General features: G+C 37.0%; 3 protein-coding genes across 3 annotated transcripts; 2 read left to right on the forward strand and 1 right to left on the reverse strand.

The window, feature by feature from the left end:
* Positions 1–2,816: 2,816 nt before the first annotated feature.
* On the forward strand, positions 2,817–3,833 carry LOC113280327. Its single transcript, XM_026528969.1, has one exon. The coding sequence runs from the start codon at positions 2,817–2,819 to the stop codon at positions 3,831–3,833; it is 1,017 nt and encodes a 338-aa protein (XP_026384754.1).
* A 125-nt stretch (positions 3,834–3,958) lies between these two features.
* Positions 3,959–6,897, forward strand: LOC113280328. The gene is made up of 6 exons (XM_026528971.1): positions 3,959–5,051; positions 5,123–5,177; positions 5,691–5,913; positions 6,022–6,056; positions 6,154–6,217; positions 6,316–6,897. Exons 1-6 carry the CDS (start codon positions 3,959–3,961, stop codon positions 6,895–6,897), a joined length of 2,052 nt encoding a protein of 683 aa, XP_026384756.1.
* A 5,317-nt stretch (positions 6,898–12,214) lies between these two features.
* On the reverse strand, positions 12,215–16,609 carry LOC113283955 (serine carboxypeptidase-like 20). Its single transcript, XM_026533332.1, has 14 exons — positions 16,171–16,609; positions 15,934–16,079; positions 15,659–15,735; positions 15,417–15,539; positions 15,088–15,190; positions 14,967–15,004; positions 14,781–14,882; positions 14,492–14,572; positions 14,055–14,297; positions 13,718–13,780; positions 13,505–13,620; positions 13,216–13,329; positions 13,028–13,073; positions 12,215–12,569 (listed from the first exon to the last, which is right to left on the reverse strand). The coding sequence occupies exons 1-14, from the start codon at positions 16,296–16,298 to the stop codon at positions 12,486–12,488; spliced, it is 1,464 nt and encodes a 487-aa protein (XP_026389117.1). The 5' UTR covers positions 16,299–16,609; the 3' UTR covers positions 12,215–12,485.
* Positions 16,610–18,834: the final 2,225 nt, after the last annotated feature.

Below are 18,834 nucleotides of genomic sequence, written 5' to 3' on the forward strand. Positions count from 1 at the left end.
ACGACCAGTCTTTCCGATTAGGATTAACTGTTTTCTCTAATATACGTTTTATCTCCCTATTGGAAACTTCTACCTGACCACTAGTATGTGGATGATACGGGGTAGCTACCTTATGTGTAATACCATATTTCTTCATCAAAAGCCTAAAAAGTCCATTACAAAAGTGCGACCCTCCATCACTAATTATAGCTCGTGGTGTACCAAAACGTGTAAGTATATTATTTTTCAAGAACTCAATCACAACCCTATGGTCATTTATTTTACACGCATCCGCCTCAATCCACTTAGAGACATAGTCTACAACGACAAGGATGTATAGGTTACCAAAAGAATTAGGAAACGAACCCATAAAGTCAATACCCCACACGTCAAACACCTCCACAACTAAAATAGGGTTCAAGGGAATGATGTTCCTAGGGGAAATGGTTCCTGATTTCTGGAAACGTTCACAAGTCACACAGTAACTGTGGGAGTCTTTAAACAACGAAGGACAATCGAATCCACACTGCAATATCTTAGCAGCAATTTTCCTAGCACTAAAGTGACCCCACAAGCATGATCATGACAAAAGGAAATAATACTGGACTGGTCACTCTCAGGTATACATCTCCAAATAATCTGGTCTGGACAATACTTAAACAAATAAGGATCATCCCAGAAGAAGTGCTTAACCTCAGATAAAAACCTAGAACGATCTTGTTTACCCCAATGTTGGGGCATTCGACCAGTAACAAGATAGTTCACTATATTCCTGTAAAGTCTTAATAAGGTCAACTTTGGCTTTATCTACCTCTATACCCTTAGAAGATATGATATGCCCTAAAATAATTCCTGAACGAACCATGAAGTGACATTTCTCCCAATTAAGCACTAAATGTTTTTACTTACACCTAGTTAACACTAGTGACAAATGATGCAAGCACTCATCGAAAGACGAACCAAACACTGAAAAATCATCCATAAATACCCCTAAGAACCGTTCTACCATGTCAGAAAATATGTTCATCATGCAACGCTGAAAAGTCGCAGGGGAATTACAAAGCCCAAAAGGCATGCATCTATACGCAAAGGTACCAAAGGGACAGGTAAAAGTGATTTTCTCCTGGTCTTCTGGGGAAATAACGATCTGATTATATCCAGAATAGCCATCTAAAAAGTAGTAGTGACTATGTCCAGCTAATCTCTCTAGCATCTGGTCGATGAAGGGCATGGGAAAGTGGTCCTTCCTAGTGACCTTGTTCAATTTCCTATAGTCAATACAAACACGCCAACCCGTGGTCACTCGGGTCGGGATTAACTTGTTGTTATCATTCTGGACTACAGTAATACCGGATTTCTTGGGTCAACCTGAACGGGGCTGACCCACTTACTGTCTGAAATGGGGTAGATAATTCCTGCATCTAACAACTTAAGGACCTCGTTTCGAACTACCTCTTTCATATTAGGTTTTAGTCGACGTTGCATCTCCCTAGAAGGTTTGGTATCACTCTCTAAATAGATCTGATGCATACAAACAGTGGGACTTATACCCTTAATCACTACACCATTTTCCCCGAATTGCAACTAAATTTTGTAACGGCCCAGCAGCCGTTACAAACTTTTATGTTACAAATGGCCGTTACAACCTAGACGTAACAGCAGTCACACGCTTGGTGACACTAGAGCCGGTAACAGATATTATTGCGCGTGTGCCATTCAGCCGTGTGCCCCCTTTTTCCACCCAAGTTCACTAAGCTAGAGTATTATTCCTCCCCTGAAGAGATAAGCTCGTGAAGAGATAAGGGTTTCATCGAGTACACTCATTTCATTTTTTTCACTTTCTCTTTGTCTCTTCGTTTCTCATCTCGTTGCCTCCGCAGAAGATACCAGAAATTTATCAAAGACATTTTTCGATCTGTTATTTCAATCGTAAGTTTCAAATCAGTTAGTATTCAAATTTCTCGATCTGTTATTTCAATTGTAAGTTTTTTTTTTCTATTCATTCAATCATCGTCTTTTTTTTTCGTTGGGGTTTTTAATTTTAGGGTTTTTCCATCTGATAAATCTATTGTGATTTCTATTTCTGATTTCGTTTTAGGTTTATTTTTATTTGATATAAATCTGATACGATTTCTTTCTCTTATTTCAGGGTTTTATATGTGGAAGAGCTGAAGAACTTTGAAGGTATTTGTTTTATCATCTGTTAAATCAAGTTTTAGGATTTGAAGGATATATACTAACTGATATTCTGATTTCATGTTAGGGTTTGAAAGACTGAAGAACTTTGAAAAACTCCAAAGAGCTGAAGTTGAAGGTATAAGAATTGATTTGTTTAATTTCAATTAGTATGAATTGATTTTTTTTACTTTTATTTTTAGGTTTTCAATTAGTATGAATTGATTTGTTTAATTTTAGTTTTAGGGTTTCAATTAGTATGAATTAATTTTTTCTTTATAGCATGTTAAGATTATGGTGTTTTATGTAAACTAGCATGTGAAGTTATTCGACCAGGGCTTCGACAACCCTATCACTAGGACTACGTACATTGTTTGAACATAATCGTCTGTTTATGTCCATCTGTAGAAACATATTCACCTTCAAATATAACATCATTAAAAAAATGTGATGTGAGTCAGTTAATTGAGACAATGTTACAAAACTTGCATACCATATGTATGAACTCTGTTTTCTTTGTAATCTGTTTTCTATGAATTACTTGTAGCTCATCCTCTCCTCGTTGAGAGGATGTTTCTGTCGTTTTCATGAGGGCTTCGGCAAACCCACCACTAGGACTAAGTACTTGGTTTGATCCTATAAAGTCTATTTTTAAGGGTAATATGTCATCTGATGAGAACAAGAAATGGATGAAGTGTGACCGTAAGTCTGGTGAATACATACAAGGTGTGAGGTCATTTATACAGTTTGCCAAGAATAATGGTGGTGGGAGGGTTTTATTTTCATGTCCTTGTCGAAATTGTATGAATGGTAAAGGTTCAGTTTCACTTAGTGAGATATCATTGCATTTGCTCAAATATGGTATTTGTTTGACGTATACAACATGGCGTCATCATGGTGAAAGTTCAGTAGAAGCACGGTCAAGACATAGGGATAACACTACAGCAGGTATGGATGGGAATGTTATAGTAGGTGTGGATGTGGATGGGGATGTTACATCTGCTATGGATATGGATGTGAATGTCACAGGAGGAGTTGATGTGGATGAGAATGTTACAGCAGGTGTGGATGTGGATGAGAATGTTACAACAAATTTGGATGTGGATGAGAATGTTGGGACCAAGGGGTGTTGTAAGAAAAAGTTATCAGCGGCCGAGCGAGCAAGAGTATCATTGTATCCTTCGTGTCCTAAAGGAAAGTCGGCGTTGTACGTAGCGATAATGGTGAACAACATAAAGACTCAGTATGCGATTTCAGATAATGGTATGACTGCAATGTTAGAATTGATAAAAGAGTTGCTTCCCGAAGAAAACATCCTGCCAAGTAAGTTTCCAGATGTCAAGAAGATAATTCAAGAGTTGGGGATGGATTATGTAACCTACGATGCTTGCATGAATGATTGTATACTCTATTGGAAGGATAAGAGTTCATTGCTGAAGTGCCCTGTATGTCAAGAACCGCGGTATGTAAGAGTTTTCAATGATGAGAGAAAACTTACTCAAGTTGCGCAGAAGACGTTGAGACACTTTCCAATAATTGCAAGGCTGCAAAGATTTTATAGTATACCATGGATAGCAAAGGCGATGCTTTGGCATTTTAGAGCACAGAAAGATATCAATGTAATGCGTCATCCCGTTGATTCTTCAGCTTGGCGTTGTGCGGATAGTTTTTGTCCATAGTTTTCTAAGGAAGCACGGAATGTTACTCTTGGTATAGCAACTGACGGCTTCAACCCCAATGGATGCTTTGGTCTCAATTACAGCTGTTGGCCGGTATTCTCTGTCCGTATAATCTTCCTCCTTCGATGTGTATGAAGAGGGAGTTTTCTATGTTATGTTTGTTGATATCAGGCCCGAGAGCACCAGGTAAAGATATCGATGTTTACTTACAAACATTTATTGAAGAGTTGAAAGAGTTATGGAATGATGGTGTTATGACTTTCGACAGCTTCACCGGTTCTGAATTTCTGATGAGAGCTAGGTTGTTAAGGGCAATTCATGATTTTCGAGCATTAGGGACTCTTTCTGGATGTGTAAATCATGGGTATTTTGCTTGTCCAAGTTGTGGAGAAGAAACAGATGCTGAGTGGCTGCCATATAATAAGAAGTTGTGTTATATGGGACATCGAAGATGGCTGCCAACGAAACACAAGTTTAGAGATGATAAAACAAACTTCAGTGGAGGAGTTGATCATGGTAAAGCTCCATGGCCACTAACAGGATTTCAAGTTCAAGAGATGGTAGCTAATTTGAAAAGCAAACAGGGTAAAGGAAAACCACCATCAAAGAAACGTAAAAGAGGGACTGAAAGGTATGCTGATGAAGAAATTTCCGATCACTCTTTATTTTCTCAAAGGTCTATTCTTTATGATTTGCCGTATTGGAGAGCGAACACAGTTCGTCACTGTACAGATGTGATGCATACCGAGAAGAATATAACTGAGCACATTGTTAATACTGTATTGGGAAATAGCAAGTCAAAAGATGTTCTTAATGCACGTAAAGATATGGAAGCTATGGGGATTAAAAAGCGGTTATGGTTGAAAGAGGATGACAACACGGGCAAGACAACAATGGAAGATGGGTCTTTTGCCTTAACAAAGGATGAAAAAGTTGCTTTCTGTACAGTTTTGAAGAATTTAAGGGTGCCTTCAAATTTCTGTTCCAATCTTCGCAACAACGTTGGTATAAATCCACCGGAGTTGAAGAATTTAAAGTCTCATGATTACCATGTTATGATGCAGTCTTTGTTTCCACTGCTTGTTCATACTGCAACTTCATTTCCTAAAGATCTGCGAGTTGCTCTTCTCCGGATTAGTTTATTTTTCAATATCTTATGTGCGAAGGTTATTAACAGAGAGCATCTTTTACAAGATAAAGCTAGTTTGGTGGAGGGATGTGTGTTCTAGAAAAATACTTTCCTCCATCCTTCTTTGTCATTAGTATCCACCTGATGATTCATCTGGCAGATGAAGCTTTAATCTGCGGTCCGGTCAGATTTAGGTGGATGTACCCCTTTGAGAGGTAAATTTCCCACTTGACTATTTACCCTGTTTAGCAATTTTGTTTATTGTGCTGTCATGATTAATTTCTTTTATGCTAGAGGATGACTTATTTCGTGAATATACTATTTGCGAATCCGTAATGTCCTTATTAGAAATTGCTAGTGTTGTAATTATTTAGTGGAACTCAGTTGTTAAATGCATGATTGTACTAACACAGTAGTATAAAAATCCAATGGTAACCATAAAAAGGAGTGGAACTGTTAGTTCTCATTATTGAAAGGTTGTGTCTTTTAACATCTTACTATGTGTGTTATGCTAGTGCTGATATGGAGGGTACAAACCCTTGCTTTATAGATTAAATTGAATTTGAGAATGTTATATGGAATGTCAGGTGCTGAGTGTAAGATACTTTGATTAAGAAAATTTATATTTGAAGTTTTTTTCTTCTGAAATTTTATGAAGTTGACAACTTAGTATAAGAATCATGCTTGATAAGGCCTTGACAGCTTCTACACTTTACTATTCTTTGTAGGTTAATGAAAGGATTTAAAGGGTTAGTGCGCAATAAAAGGTACATTGAGGGATGCATTGCGAGAGGGTATTCGTTGCGAGAAGCTAGCTTATTTTTTATGGATGGCATGTCAGATGATGGTGATGGTACTCATAAACATACTCGACGGGCTTTTTTAGATGATGACTATGAGTTTGCAGATGAGATGCCTCTAAGTACTGGAAAGAGTATGACTTTAACTCAAGTATAATTTGAACAATGCCGCAGCTGGATCCTATCTAAGTATTTTGAGATAAATGACTGGCGAAGGTAAACATTACTGCTTCAATGTGAATTTTAAATTGTTGTGTAGTATGCTAGAGTTATGCTATTTGTTTGTTCTTTGAAGTATCAATGTCTATGTATTTGGTTTTATTTGAGATAGCAGTTTCATTGATGCATTAAGATGTTTTCATTATTTGATACTATTTTTATGTGGTTGCAGGAAGTATGATTCCTATGTTAGTTGCAACACGTCTAATGGTCAGCAGACCTCAAAGAGTTTTCATGTATGGTTGCGTGACGAGGTAACATGATATCTTAAATCTTTCATCCCAACTTTTTATGTTTTTGGTCGTGATACTAACTCCAACATGAACTTTTATAGTTGATAGAAGCCAAAGAGACTGATTCAACACTTTGGAGACTCGTGCAAGGACCCCTCTTCAAGGCACGATCCTACAGGAAATACCAAGTCAATGGCTTTACTTTTAGCACACTAGGTTGTGAGGCGAAGAATATATCGCAAAACAGTGGCGTATCAATGAAAGCTTTTACAAGACTGAAAGTGAAGTCGGCCGAGGAAGCAGAAATAACTTATTACGGAGTTATTAAAGAGATTATCGTCTTGAATTACATGGAGTTTGAAGAAACTGTTTTCTGTTGTGATTGGGTTAGTGTTGGAGATAAGAATGCGTGTAAGGTTGATGCAGTTTCAAAGGTTATAAAGGTCAACTTATCCAAGATGAAAAACAAAGTTAGAGTGTCCGATGAGCCGTTTATCCTTGCATCTGAAGCGACTCAAGTGTTCTACTCGAAGGATCTTACAGATGAGGGATGGTCCGTGGTGTTGCACTCACATCAGGGGTTAACTTGTTCAGTAGATAAATTTGAAGTTCCTACAGCTTATCAATCAGTTCTTACTGACAATGAGAATTTCAAAAAGTTGCTTTCAATTGGTTCTATTTGAAATGAAACTGATGCCACCTTTGCAATGTGTTGCGCTTCACGAATATCTATAAAAAGAACGACTGCCTTTGTTTTGCTCTTGTTTTTCTTTTGTTTTGTTTTATTTGATTGCTTATTATTTGAGAGGTGTTATTGTTTTATTCGCTTGTTCTGTGATCTGTTTTCTCTTGTGCAATATTTTCTTTCATGATGTTTTTTTTTTCCAGGATATGGCAGCAGTAGTCGTCAATGAGTATGGACAACCAGTTTCCAGGAACTACACGACAGTTGGTCACCGGAAGGGCTCATTGGTTCGTACACATGTGCCTGTTTCATACAAAAACTGGAAGCTTGTGCCTCAGAAGCATAAGGATGATGTTTGGAATACCCTTAAGGTACAAAACTTACCTTAATGAGGGTTGTTTCCTCAGTTGTTGTTCACTCCTTTAACTTCTTTTATAGTGGTTGTATCCTCAGTAAGCCATTAATGAGATCTGACTTTACAGGACGAATTTAATATCCCTGAAACATCGAAGGATATTGTTCAGAAGTCCATGGCTGGTCCATGGAGGAGATTTAAAACTGAGTTACGTACCGATGATTATGATTTGTACCCTACTCATGAAGAAAGGATTCTACATGTTCCACCAACTGTAAGAGAAGAGGATTAGATAAAATTTTGTGAGAATGAAAAATAAGAAAAGGCAGCGCAAAGTAGAATTGACCATAAGCGGAAAAGACAACAATATGGCTACACACATTGTTCCGGTCGCAAACCTCATTGTTTGGTCAGAGCTGAATTGGTACGTAAGTTTTCTCGATCTTTTCTACATTCATAATTTTCCCCATCTCTGTTGTATTTCAATAATGCCTCAAACTCTGATATATTCACAACTTGTCTCGATCTCTGTAAATGTAGGAGGCCGAGAGTCCTGATGTAGAGATCAGTCCTGAGGATGTGTGGCTTAAAGCTCATACACAAGAGAGTGGTTCAATCTTACCTAGCGCCCATCCATATGCTGTGAGTCAGTTTACTTTTCAGTTATTTCAAGTCTTCTCATTGTTTTTAGTTAAACATATTATAATTTTCTCGATTGTTATGCTTGGCACAACAAGATAAGCTGAAGAAGGCGCAAGAAGAGATCAAAGAAAAACTGGATGCAGGTCTTCCAGTAGAGGAACTTTGTGCACTTGCTGCGGCTTTTGGAAAGGATACTAGAGGACGGGCTCGTTCTCTTGGTCTTGTATCTCGTACACAAGTCCAACTTTCTGCTCCTGCGCGTCACAAGGTCAATGAGTTGAAACAGAAGGAGGGTGGTGTTACTCAAATGGTGGAAGAACTAGGTGGAAAGGTGGGGGTTCTAATCGAAGGACTTGGAAAATTATGCCACATAGTTCAAGATATCCAATCTGCAATGCCAGTATCAGTTGGCTCAAACTTGGCCAGCACCTCAAAAGCTCCATCTCCACAGGGTATTTTTGCTTCACCTCTATCATCTCCACAGGGGTTTCTGCTTCACCTCTATCATCTCCACAAGCTGTGACGAGTTCACCAGTTGCATCAGGAGTACATGGCATGCCACGTTGTTCATTGCTGAACTTCGAGGATCAAGTGGTTGCAACTGGTAACATCTGTACTGGTGGTTTAGGAGAAATAATTCACGGAGATCATGTACCCTTACATCTTTCCAAGGTGCGTATCGATACTATTTCCAAGCCAGATGCAATAACTATGAGTGCCAAAAAGTATGCAGCGACCTTCAGAGACGTTGGAATTGGAGGATATGTGCTTCATCCAAAGATGTGCCTCCCAAGTTACGACACACCATCTCTTTCTTTTTGATGTGTCAACCTTTTTGAGCATCGCGTAGTATCTGCCTCAACTCATATGGTTCTTTTTGGTCTTTTAATGCAGTTCAAACTTTTTTACGTATGCTCTTATGCAGTGGTGCATAACAAGTTTCTAGGCTTATTTTCCCCTTTTTTTTCCAGTTCACACTTTTGTATGTATGCTGACTGATATGCATACTCTTATGCAGTTGTGCATAAGAATAGATTTACTTGAAGCAACTTCTGCAGTGCTGCATAACAAGTATTTAGGCTTATTTTCCCTTTTTTTTTTTTGCAGTTCACACTTTTGTATGTATGCTGACTCATACGCATACTCTTATGCAGTTGTGCATAAGAATAGCTTTACTTGAAGAAACTTTTTTTGTCCGATGTAACTTTTTCCTGAATTATGTGAACACAAACCGGCTTATGAATGGATATGCACTTTCAGTTCATCATTTATTTGTATATGTGTGGGTGGCTTTTGTTCTGTTATATGTGAATGCACAGGGGACTTCTCGCAAGTAGCCAGCCGGGGAAATATCAATCCCTGGTAAGTACTTCACTTGGTTATATTTTTACTATAAAGTTTAAGAGGCGTGGTTTCTGACCTTCAATTTATACTTGCGAGGTATTATGCTGGTGGGAAGTGAACTACAGCTAGATTGGCATCAACTTGTGTACCTGCTAGAATACCGGGTAAGTACTTAACTTGTATATTTCTAGATTCCATGTTTCTTACGGGACTTTTGTTTGTTACGCGTGCGAGAGAGCTTATGGACTTTGGTTTGTTTCAGGACCAATTGCAATGATGGCTTGGATCAGTAGTTGCAGTTTCAGTTGAAGCTCTTGATGACTAAATCATGGGCTTGTTCTTATTACAAAACCACAGTAAGTATTTCTCATTGTTCTTCTCCCCAATTTATATTTTTTTGAAGTTTTTTCTGATTTTAACATAAGTTGGTATATATGCTTAGGAAGTTTAAACTTAGCAGATACTTTTCATCTATAACTTTATGCATGGATTTCGAACTTGAAGTCTTAAAATTTGCAGCTTCAAGTTGGTTTATCAGCTCTAGCTGTGAACATAGAAAATTTGCAGTAAGTTTCTATGTACAGTCTAACTTATATAAATTTGTGAACATAGGAATTTCTATGGACTGATACTTACGGGAATTTGTATACATTCCCCTACTATTTGATACTTAGAATAATTTAAGTTCTATTTTGTATGAATCCATTTGAATGTGATTAGAATTGATTGAACGGATATGAATTTGATTGGAAAAAAATAATGTTGATTGTGAAGGATAAATGAAAGGTGTATGCAGGTGGTTATTTTGAATTCCGCCGAGAATGAGCTGCCGGTCAACCTTGACCTAGTCAAAATTGGTCATTGCTGACTGATTTTGACCAGGTCAAGGTTGACCGACAGTAATTTTTTTACTGTTGCAAAAAATTTGTAACGGCTTCAGCTTGTTACAACGTTCTGTTACTAAATAAATTCGTAACGGCTCTCGCATGTTACGACAGTGCCACGTAGTAACGGCTCTTCGCTGTTACAAGCGCCGTTACAAAAAAAAATCGTAACGGCTGCTGGGCCGTTACAAAAAAATTGTAGCACCGCTTTTCGTAACGGTCCGGAACAGTTACAACCCCGATTCGTACCGCTCAATAACTGTTTCGAATCGGAAAAAATGGTGTAGTTGACTAATCTGGTTGCGCACCCAAACCAATCTAAGAATCAATCATAAACCCTAAATATAATGAAAACAAACGATGATGATTAAAACCTAAAATAGATTTGTATTATTAATGATGCTTCACTCTTGGAACATTGAATTCATCCTTAATCAACAAAGGATTTAGCTACTCATATTACAAAGAAGATGAATAATGGTGGTTTCCCCCTAAAGGGGTAAACCCTAGGTTTTTGATGTAGAACTTGTGATATGAGATTCGATTGATATCTTCTTTACATAACCTAATACCTTTTTATAGGTTTACATTGCTTGGCGTCCAAGTATTTAGTTCGGTTCAAGAACGCGACCCAAAATACGAAATAACGAATCCAAACGTGCCCTTAGGATTTCAAAGATATTAATAAACGTTTTCCACTTTCTCAAACCCAGTCCGCAAATTTCAAATTCCAGCATAAATTTTCGGAATTAAAGTATGAAACCCGTCCGCGAACTTCTTGGATAAAAACTCGTTTTGGCCACAACTTCTTCGTCCGAACTCGGAATGACCTCATTATTTTTGCATTCTTTTTATCTTTCAATTCTATTCAAGATGGTAATGAGAAATCCTTAATTTGAATGATTTAAGATCCGTATTTGGCCCGTCTCTTGATGTTGAGCGTTTTGCTCCTTTTCATCGCACTTCTTCCACTTCTCTTGGACTTGGGCACTTGGAATACTTCTCTTCCTAGATATTTTCAGCACTTTGTATCTCTTTTTTGGATGATTCACCTATTAGAGGCAAATAAGAGAAAACAAGAGTAATAATACGAAAATATACAAGAATAATAGCTAAAGCAAGTATGGAATGTATACTAAAATCATATGAATTATGCACTTATCAGGTTCCCCCACACTTAGCTTTTGCTAGTCCTCGATAAAACTAAATAAAACTAATCCTAAATACAACAACTCCATGTCGTGAGTATATGGTTATTCTTAGCATGAATAACAGGCCTTTAAACCCCTAGGTGTCGTTAGTGGACGAATTATAGTCTCGTGAGGGCTTACAAGAGGTATACCCACAAAACCTACTCCAATCTCTCGCCTTGGAAGAACCACTAAGGATAGACACAAAGTAGTGACTAATAAGATAATCAACCAACATAAGTTCTTTAGCTGCAAATATCCCACATACATTCCAATATCACGTATAAGCAATTAGATTTGAAACCCTTTCTAATCCCAATGTAGAGAGGTGTTCCCGTGACCGCACAATCCCCTCGTGGGATGCACTGCGGAAGAATGGTGCGGTGAGTGTATCACTACTCATTCTTTAGTGATGTACCGGGTCAGAGGTTTCTTTTTTCTTTTTTTCTTTTTTTTTTGAAGCAAGAGGGTTTATTATACGGACCTGATACCAATTCCCATGTCTACATATAACAACTGTCACGCGTTTTATCACTAATTTTTCCATTATCCCTTTACATTGCACGTCTAAAGAAAGTCAAATGCAACACCAAAATGACAAGGCATATTATTCAGGAGAAATAGATATCCAATGACGATAATATGAATTTTAAAATGGGCATTAACCGATCAACATGTTTAGCTGCACGGCCGCAGCCGTAGGCAGAGGACGGAGGGTGTGCAGAAGCAATAAAAATACGTTTCTGTCTAAATTTGAAGAAAAAAAAAAGATACGTGTTGGGAAGAGGCAGTGTTCCTAACATGGTAGAAGTAGAAATGTAGAACCATTTTGCCAAAATTATCTTACGATTCCCTTCCTTATTTCTTGCTGAATGATTATACTGTATTCGCCAGGGAAGATGTAGAACTGTTAATATAAAATGCTGAAACATGTGGAAATGTTGCGTCTGCATATATAAATGAGATTCGGGTACATTTTCCTAGCTTTGCATTAGCAACAAACAATTGAGGACTGTAAGAGAAAAGCTGTCCCATAAATTTCTAGTGTTAGCCCATGTTTTATTGGTAATCCACCTGATAAGAGATGAACAATGGTGGAACCAACCGAGCCAAGCATTATGCTCCGTGTAATTGTCTTTCTATTTGTTTGCTCTTGGGTTGTTTTTCTTTCTCAAATTTTCTCTCCGGCCAACCATCGTGTAAAAAATGCCAAAGCCTCCTTGGGTTTGTATTCAGGGACAGTATGTCCGGATCCCTGCACACAAGAAGAGAAATTATAATCTCAAAGCAAGATTCCAAGACTGAAAATCAACAAATAATTAATGCATATGTTGGCTAAATTTACAAATGAGGACAGTCAGGTCGGGCATTGTTTCAGTTCTGCCTGCAGCCTGCTCAACTATAGTTCTTGTGCTTCATAGATTCAACACAGAATTGCATGGAACTGGAACCCATAAAATTAACAAATTGGATGGTGCATATGCCATCTTGAATATTTTGCCATGATATTTTAACTAGTAGAAATCCTGTCCAGGAATGGAGGTTTTTACATGTATATCTACAGCTTGTGTGTCGACTGAGAGTGTACTTTAAACATTCCACGGAAACGATTATTTAGGAGCTTCGTTGTTCAGTAAAAAGAGATTTGTAAATCTAGCTACGCGTATTCACAATAGGAAGATTAAAACAGATAGAGTTCCATAATTCTCTTACCCTCACGGTGAGAAATGTTAGATTGTTGTCATAGCCTTGAGTGTACCTGAAACAAGAAAATGAGTTCTGAAACATTATCCATTTATTGCTTGTTTGCCAAACTTTAAGAAGTAAGCTTGCTACTTAACAAATGTATGCGAACACCTGGGTAATAGAAGATAGATGAATAGAAACTGATATTAGCTTACCCAGCAACTTGATCGTTGAAAAACCAAGGCCTCCATTCATCGACGATTTTATATCCAAGAGATCTTGTCCATGCTTCACTCCCGGTGAATGGGACACACATATCATGATCACCGCTGCATTTCAAAATTCAAGCACAGTCTCTTAAAAGGTGGTAAACATTGAGGATAAGTAAAGTATGCCCTCTAATTTGGTACTCACATATGAATGGAAATTAGATCTATTTAGATCAATCAGAACCATTTGGATAGGCATCATAGGAAACATGTTACTACAGTTGGGCGAAGGTACCTGAATATAATTGCACGATATCCACGGGCAGTAAGGTTCCTGTGATACGGGATCATGCTTCCTAAGTCGTGATAATACTCGATATTGCCCGTGCATAACTCCCAATCAAGGTTTTCCTGGTATTGGAATTAGAAACACTAGGTTAAATGAATTTCAGAATTTCAGAAAACTAAAGTATTGTAACTTTATTAGAGCTGAGATTGTCATTTGCACCTTGGCATGAATTGCTTTCTTTACTGCTTTGTTATTCAACCATGAAGTTGCAACTTCATCATCCTATAAAATTCAAATATATTATTAACAACAAAGTCTGACATAGTAAGCAAAATCATAAGAAAGGTAAAGGTCTAAAAACCTATCTTAAGGACAGTTCCAGTAGTTCATAATATGTGAAGTCATTTCTCGTTCAAGTGGGTGCTTATTGAGGTTTTTGTTATTCGATCTCCTTTTGGTGAAACCCTTTTCTTCTATAAACATTAAAATACTTTTACTGAAGAAAAATAGCTAGTCAAAATCATCCATTCCTGAAAAAGTAAAGAAAAGAACTTACAGTGCACGGAACATTTCCACCGACACCGTTGAGGATTTGTGGCCAAGTTGGAACAAGTCCTTCTCTAACTGGAGCTCTAAAAGGCCAAGCACGACCGAACATCCTTTTTCTCACAGCAAGAGGTCTTTCAGTTTCACCTAATTTCTTGAAACTAGATGGTAACCTTAGGTGATCATTTGCTCTTGCTTCTGTACTGTGATAGCAGGGCTCAAGAATGTCATAGACATTTAGACCATCAACTTCCTGAATTTAAACCACAAAAACGTAAAATGTAAGTTCCCTAAAATGTAACAAAAATTGAGCAAAATTGGATTCCAAGAGAGGCCTAACATCTTTTTGATTACTTTAATCAGAAAGCATACATTTTGGCAACCATTCCGATGTAGAAACATGAACTAAAATTCTAAGTCGGATAATAGATTTGAAAACGAACTTACTTGATCGACTTTCTCAAGCAATTTTGAACATATGCTGTTTGTTGAATTCCAGTAATTTCCATTACAGGCAGTAGTAACAGCCTGCAATATGTGAAGCAGTTATTTTATATATGAACTCCTCACTAAAACGCCAAACTAACACGGAAACGGAGACTTGACGGTGAAATGCAGCTAATATTATGGCTATTATTGTGAATTATAAGAAAGCATTGGTTATTATTTTTTATCAAAAAATTAAGGAATTGTATAAAAATCACGGAAGAAATGTCAGTTACTTGCAATGTCCCACCTCAAACAGATTATCCGAGATAAGAGCCATTCCATGGGCAAAAGGCACAAGAGCATTTCCATCAAATGCGTCGTCAGTAACACCATTTCCCACCATGTAACCCTGCAGCAAATGAGTTTTAAGTTCAATCACATGACATTAAAAGTTCCAGAAACTGAGTTTCTACAGTCTTTAAGAAATACAAACCTTAAAGTTGAGAACAGGCTTTGAACCGGCGTCAAGTCCTGTGAAAATTCATACCTTTAGTCACCATAAATCTTTATTTTTTAACATTCTCCAAATCATTGGGGGAAAAAGAAAGAAATACCTTTAACAACTTCTGAAGCAAGAGTAGGCACATACACCCCAGCGTAGGACTCCCCGCTGATGTAAAATGGGTTCAAGAGGAATTCCGGATATAGCTCGAACCACTTTTTTGTACAAAAACAAATAATGAAAAAGATTCATATATTATGCTATCTGACCAATATGGTACACATTAACTTAGCTTGTTAAAACGACAAATGTTGTTCACCGCGGAAAACCAAAAAGCGAATGAATCACACTGACGAACTAATTCTCCAAGATGTTAAATGCTTGGATGTTATTGCCATATAAAGGTTTCTAACAAATTCAGAATAACTGAACCAAGTATACCTTGAGCAGAAATGCGTGTGAATCAATAGCGGTCCTCCTGTCACCAGTTTTATAGTCGCTCTCGGTATCGGAGTAAGACATTCCAACACCAGATGGAGAATCCAAATAGAGAATGTTGGAAACCTGAAATTCAAAAGCCATTCTCATAAGGTCCCAAAATTCATACGACTTGCATCCCATCTTAAAATTGACAATGAATTCCAACAAAAACTTCAGTGGCGTTGACTATTCAGATTAAATACCTTAGACCAGCTATATGGATTAAGGTGTAGCTGTGGGAGACCTCCATGAGTCTTTGCAGCTTGATAATTGAACGGACCTACAACAATGCAGCAGAAGTTCAGATAATTTGACGCGATTCGTTCTTATTAGCCGATCAAATACAAGGATTTCAAAAATTCAGAATAAAAGAACATAGAACTTCATCATTTTAAGCTCATAGAAACAAATTGAAGTAAAAATTAACATCAAAATTGAAAAACATTCACAGAATTGTGTACGAAAACAAAGTCAATACCGTGCTCGTAAATGAATCCATCAAAACTAGAACAACCAGGTCCACCATTAAGCCAAAGAACAACAGGATCTTCAGATGGTTTTCTTTCTGAAACCACAAAGTAATAGAACAAATTCTTCCCAGTTTTCTCATCAATAGTCACATATCTGAAACACCCATTCCACCAAAACACCCAAATTTCAGTAAAAGAAATAGAATTTCCAAAAACAAAAGAAGATTATTTAATATTTCACTTACCCAGAGTAGTGTTTAGATGGGAAACTCCCATTAAAACCAGGAAGTTCTGTAATTAAAGCATCTTTAGGAGCTCCTTCAATTATTGACAACAAACTCAGAAACACTAAAAAGATCAAAACTTTCTCCATTGATAACACAACCCAGAACCCAGAAAGTTAAGAAGGCACTTCTCTTTACAATCTAAGGTCCTTTTGTTGTTGTACTTATAGAAAGTAGTGGAGAGTGATGAAGTATGCTTTGCTGCAAAGAAAAGAAACCCAGATTTTTGGGTGCAAGTAAAAACCGAATAGCTTTTCAGTAACAAACTAAGAAGAAACAGATTGAGAATCGGTGGAATCTGAAAGTGAAAGAATTTAGCTATAATTAAGAGTCCCAACAACCAATAATATCGGGATATCCCACCCCCTGATGCAATCAATAACCAAAAAATAAGTATCGCTTTTATTATGGTTTTGTTTCTTTCTTTGGGTTTTTCTTGTTGTGGTTAGTGGGTCTGACAAATGATGAAAGCAGTAGATAACTAGATAGGAAAAGTGCCCAATTGAGTGTTGCGTACAGATTCATTCTGTTAGTCATTTTTAGACATCCGATCTCATTAAGTCATTGTGATCATGGCTGCTAACGGGGACCGGAATTACGAGGGGTACCGTTTCATACGAGTCAAAAATGTTATCTCCGATCCTGGCCGTCGGATCATTCAGATGGTACCCTGCTAATTCCGATCCCCCATTAACAGCCATGATTATGATGCATGTGATAGTATATATCCTTATTAGCAATTCGGGTATGGAGAAAAATTGGAGACTCCAAACACACAGGTATTATACAGATTCAGTCAAGAATCCAGTCAACGAGTCAAGATTCGGTTGTATTGGGTGATTATCCTACAATTTTTAGGATTTTAGGGTTACATATATAAAATATTTACGGTAAAAATAAAAAATGAGCATTTGGTCTGGTGGTTGGACGTATGGTTGGCATAACAGAGGTAAAGGTTAAGGGCTCGAAATTCCTTTGTTTTCAAAGTTTAAAAAAGAAATGTTGTCAGTTGTCAACACTTTGTTTTCTTTAATTTTGAAATTAATGGGATGAGACCAGAGCAAAACTCTGTGATATCGAAAGAGGCATTGGTGCACAAATTTTTCCGAGTGGCAACTACCGGTGGCGGAACTACATGCAGATTTGGGCTAGCTTAAGCCAGCCCAAAGTCCAGAAAAAATCTAACTTTTACTATGATTTTAAGTTTGGCCAAAAAAAATCATGCTTAAACCATAGGCTTAAGCCATCCCAACAATGCAATTAAGTTTTCAAGCCACCCCAATCTTGATTTTCCAGCTCCGCCACTGACAACCACTTTGGTGCTCGTAAGTACAGATGTTTTGAACACAATGCATGTTTTTAGAAACAACTTTTAACTTTTTCAAATTCTAGAAAGAAAGAAAAAAAGAAACAAATATAAGACGGAAAAGAAAATTTGAAAACAAGAAAATTGTCGTAGGATTTCTCCGAATTAATGGGACGAGACCAGAGGAAAACATTATGACATCGAAAGAGGCATTGGTGCTTAAATTTTTCCAAGTGGCAACTACTTTGGTTGACGCGGAATGCTAGTGCATGCATTTTATTAAATACTCCCTCCGTCTCTATTATAAAGGCGTAATTGTAAAATTTGTAGTCTCATTAGATAAGTATACTTTCAATTATTATATGTAGTCCCAAGATGGGTATTTCTATATATTGCCGTTATTTATTATAGGTAGTTATCACCACAATTAAGTTAATGTTTCTAGTGTTGGAAATTGTACAAAGGCTAAAACAGGAAAGGGGATGGAAATGTAGGAAATCAAAAAAAAAAATCTTATTCTAAGAGAAACTCACTTCTCAGTCTATATAACGGGGACCTAGGGAGTAGTTTAAATTATTTTATGTTATTAAATACAATAAAACATCCATGCATGCACGAACCTATTAACTAAGATAGTTAATTCTTGCATGGATATAAGGCTATATTAGGTCATGTATTGTTCGAGATAAGACACACTCGAATTTGAATAAATTATATTATAAACATTTTATGTTTAATTAAAGAAGTGATTTCTTTAATAGCTCTTATTTCTTAGGTGGATTCGTAAGAGTGACGAGTAATTTTATTTTGGGTTGGCATTTGTAATTATCTTCATTAGATCCTATTTATCGGGTGTCATTGGTGCTATTAAGTTCAGATGTTTTCAACGCAGTACATGCCTTTAGAATAAGTTTCGGTTTCTAGAAATGAAAAAATCAAAAATTAGATAGGGAAAAGAAATTTTTCAACTACTAGAATCCCATGAAACAAAATGTGAAATATATTTCTAAATTTAAAAGAGAGTTACATTTTCATGATGCACGCCATTCTTCGAACTTCAGATGTATAGACGTATTGGTGAGGTGGTTTACATATATCATAGCTACGCATCTAGACAGATATAAATCTAGCTAATTCCATGCGGTTGGAATACATTCGGATGTAAAGAAGAACATACTAAGATAGAAAAAGAGAGGGTACCAAAATATACCTCAAGCTAAAACTTTTCCTACCTATAAGTTCTTTATTCGAAAGTGATTGTATGTGGACTGAGTCGAGATAATACAACTAATCGTTTCACACTTCATGTGATCTTCTAT

The sequence above is a fragment of the Papaver somniferum genome, chromosome 5 (assembly GCF_003573695.1).
Source record: "Papaver somniferum cultivar HN1 chromosome 5, ASM357369v1, whole genome shotgun sequence".
Lineage (NCBI taxonomy): Eukaryota > Viridiplantae > Streptophyta > Magnoliopsida > Ranunculales > Papaveraceae > Papaver > Papaver somniferum.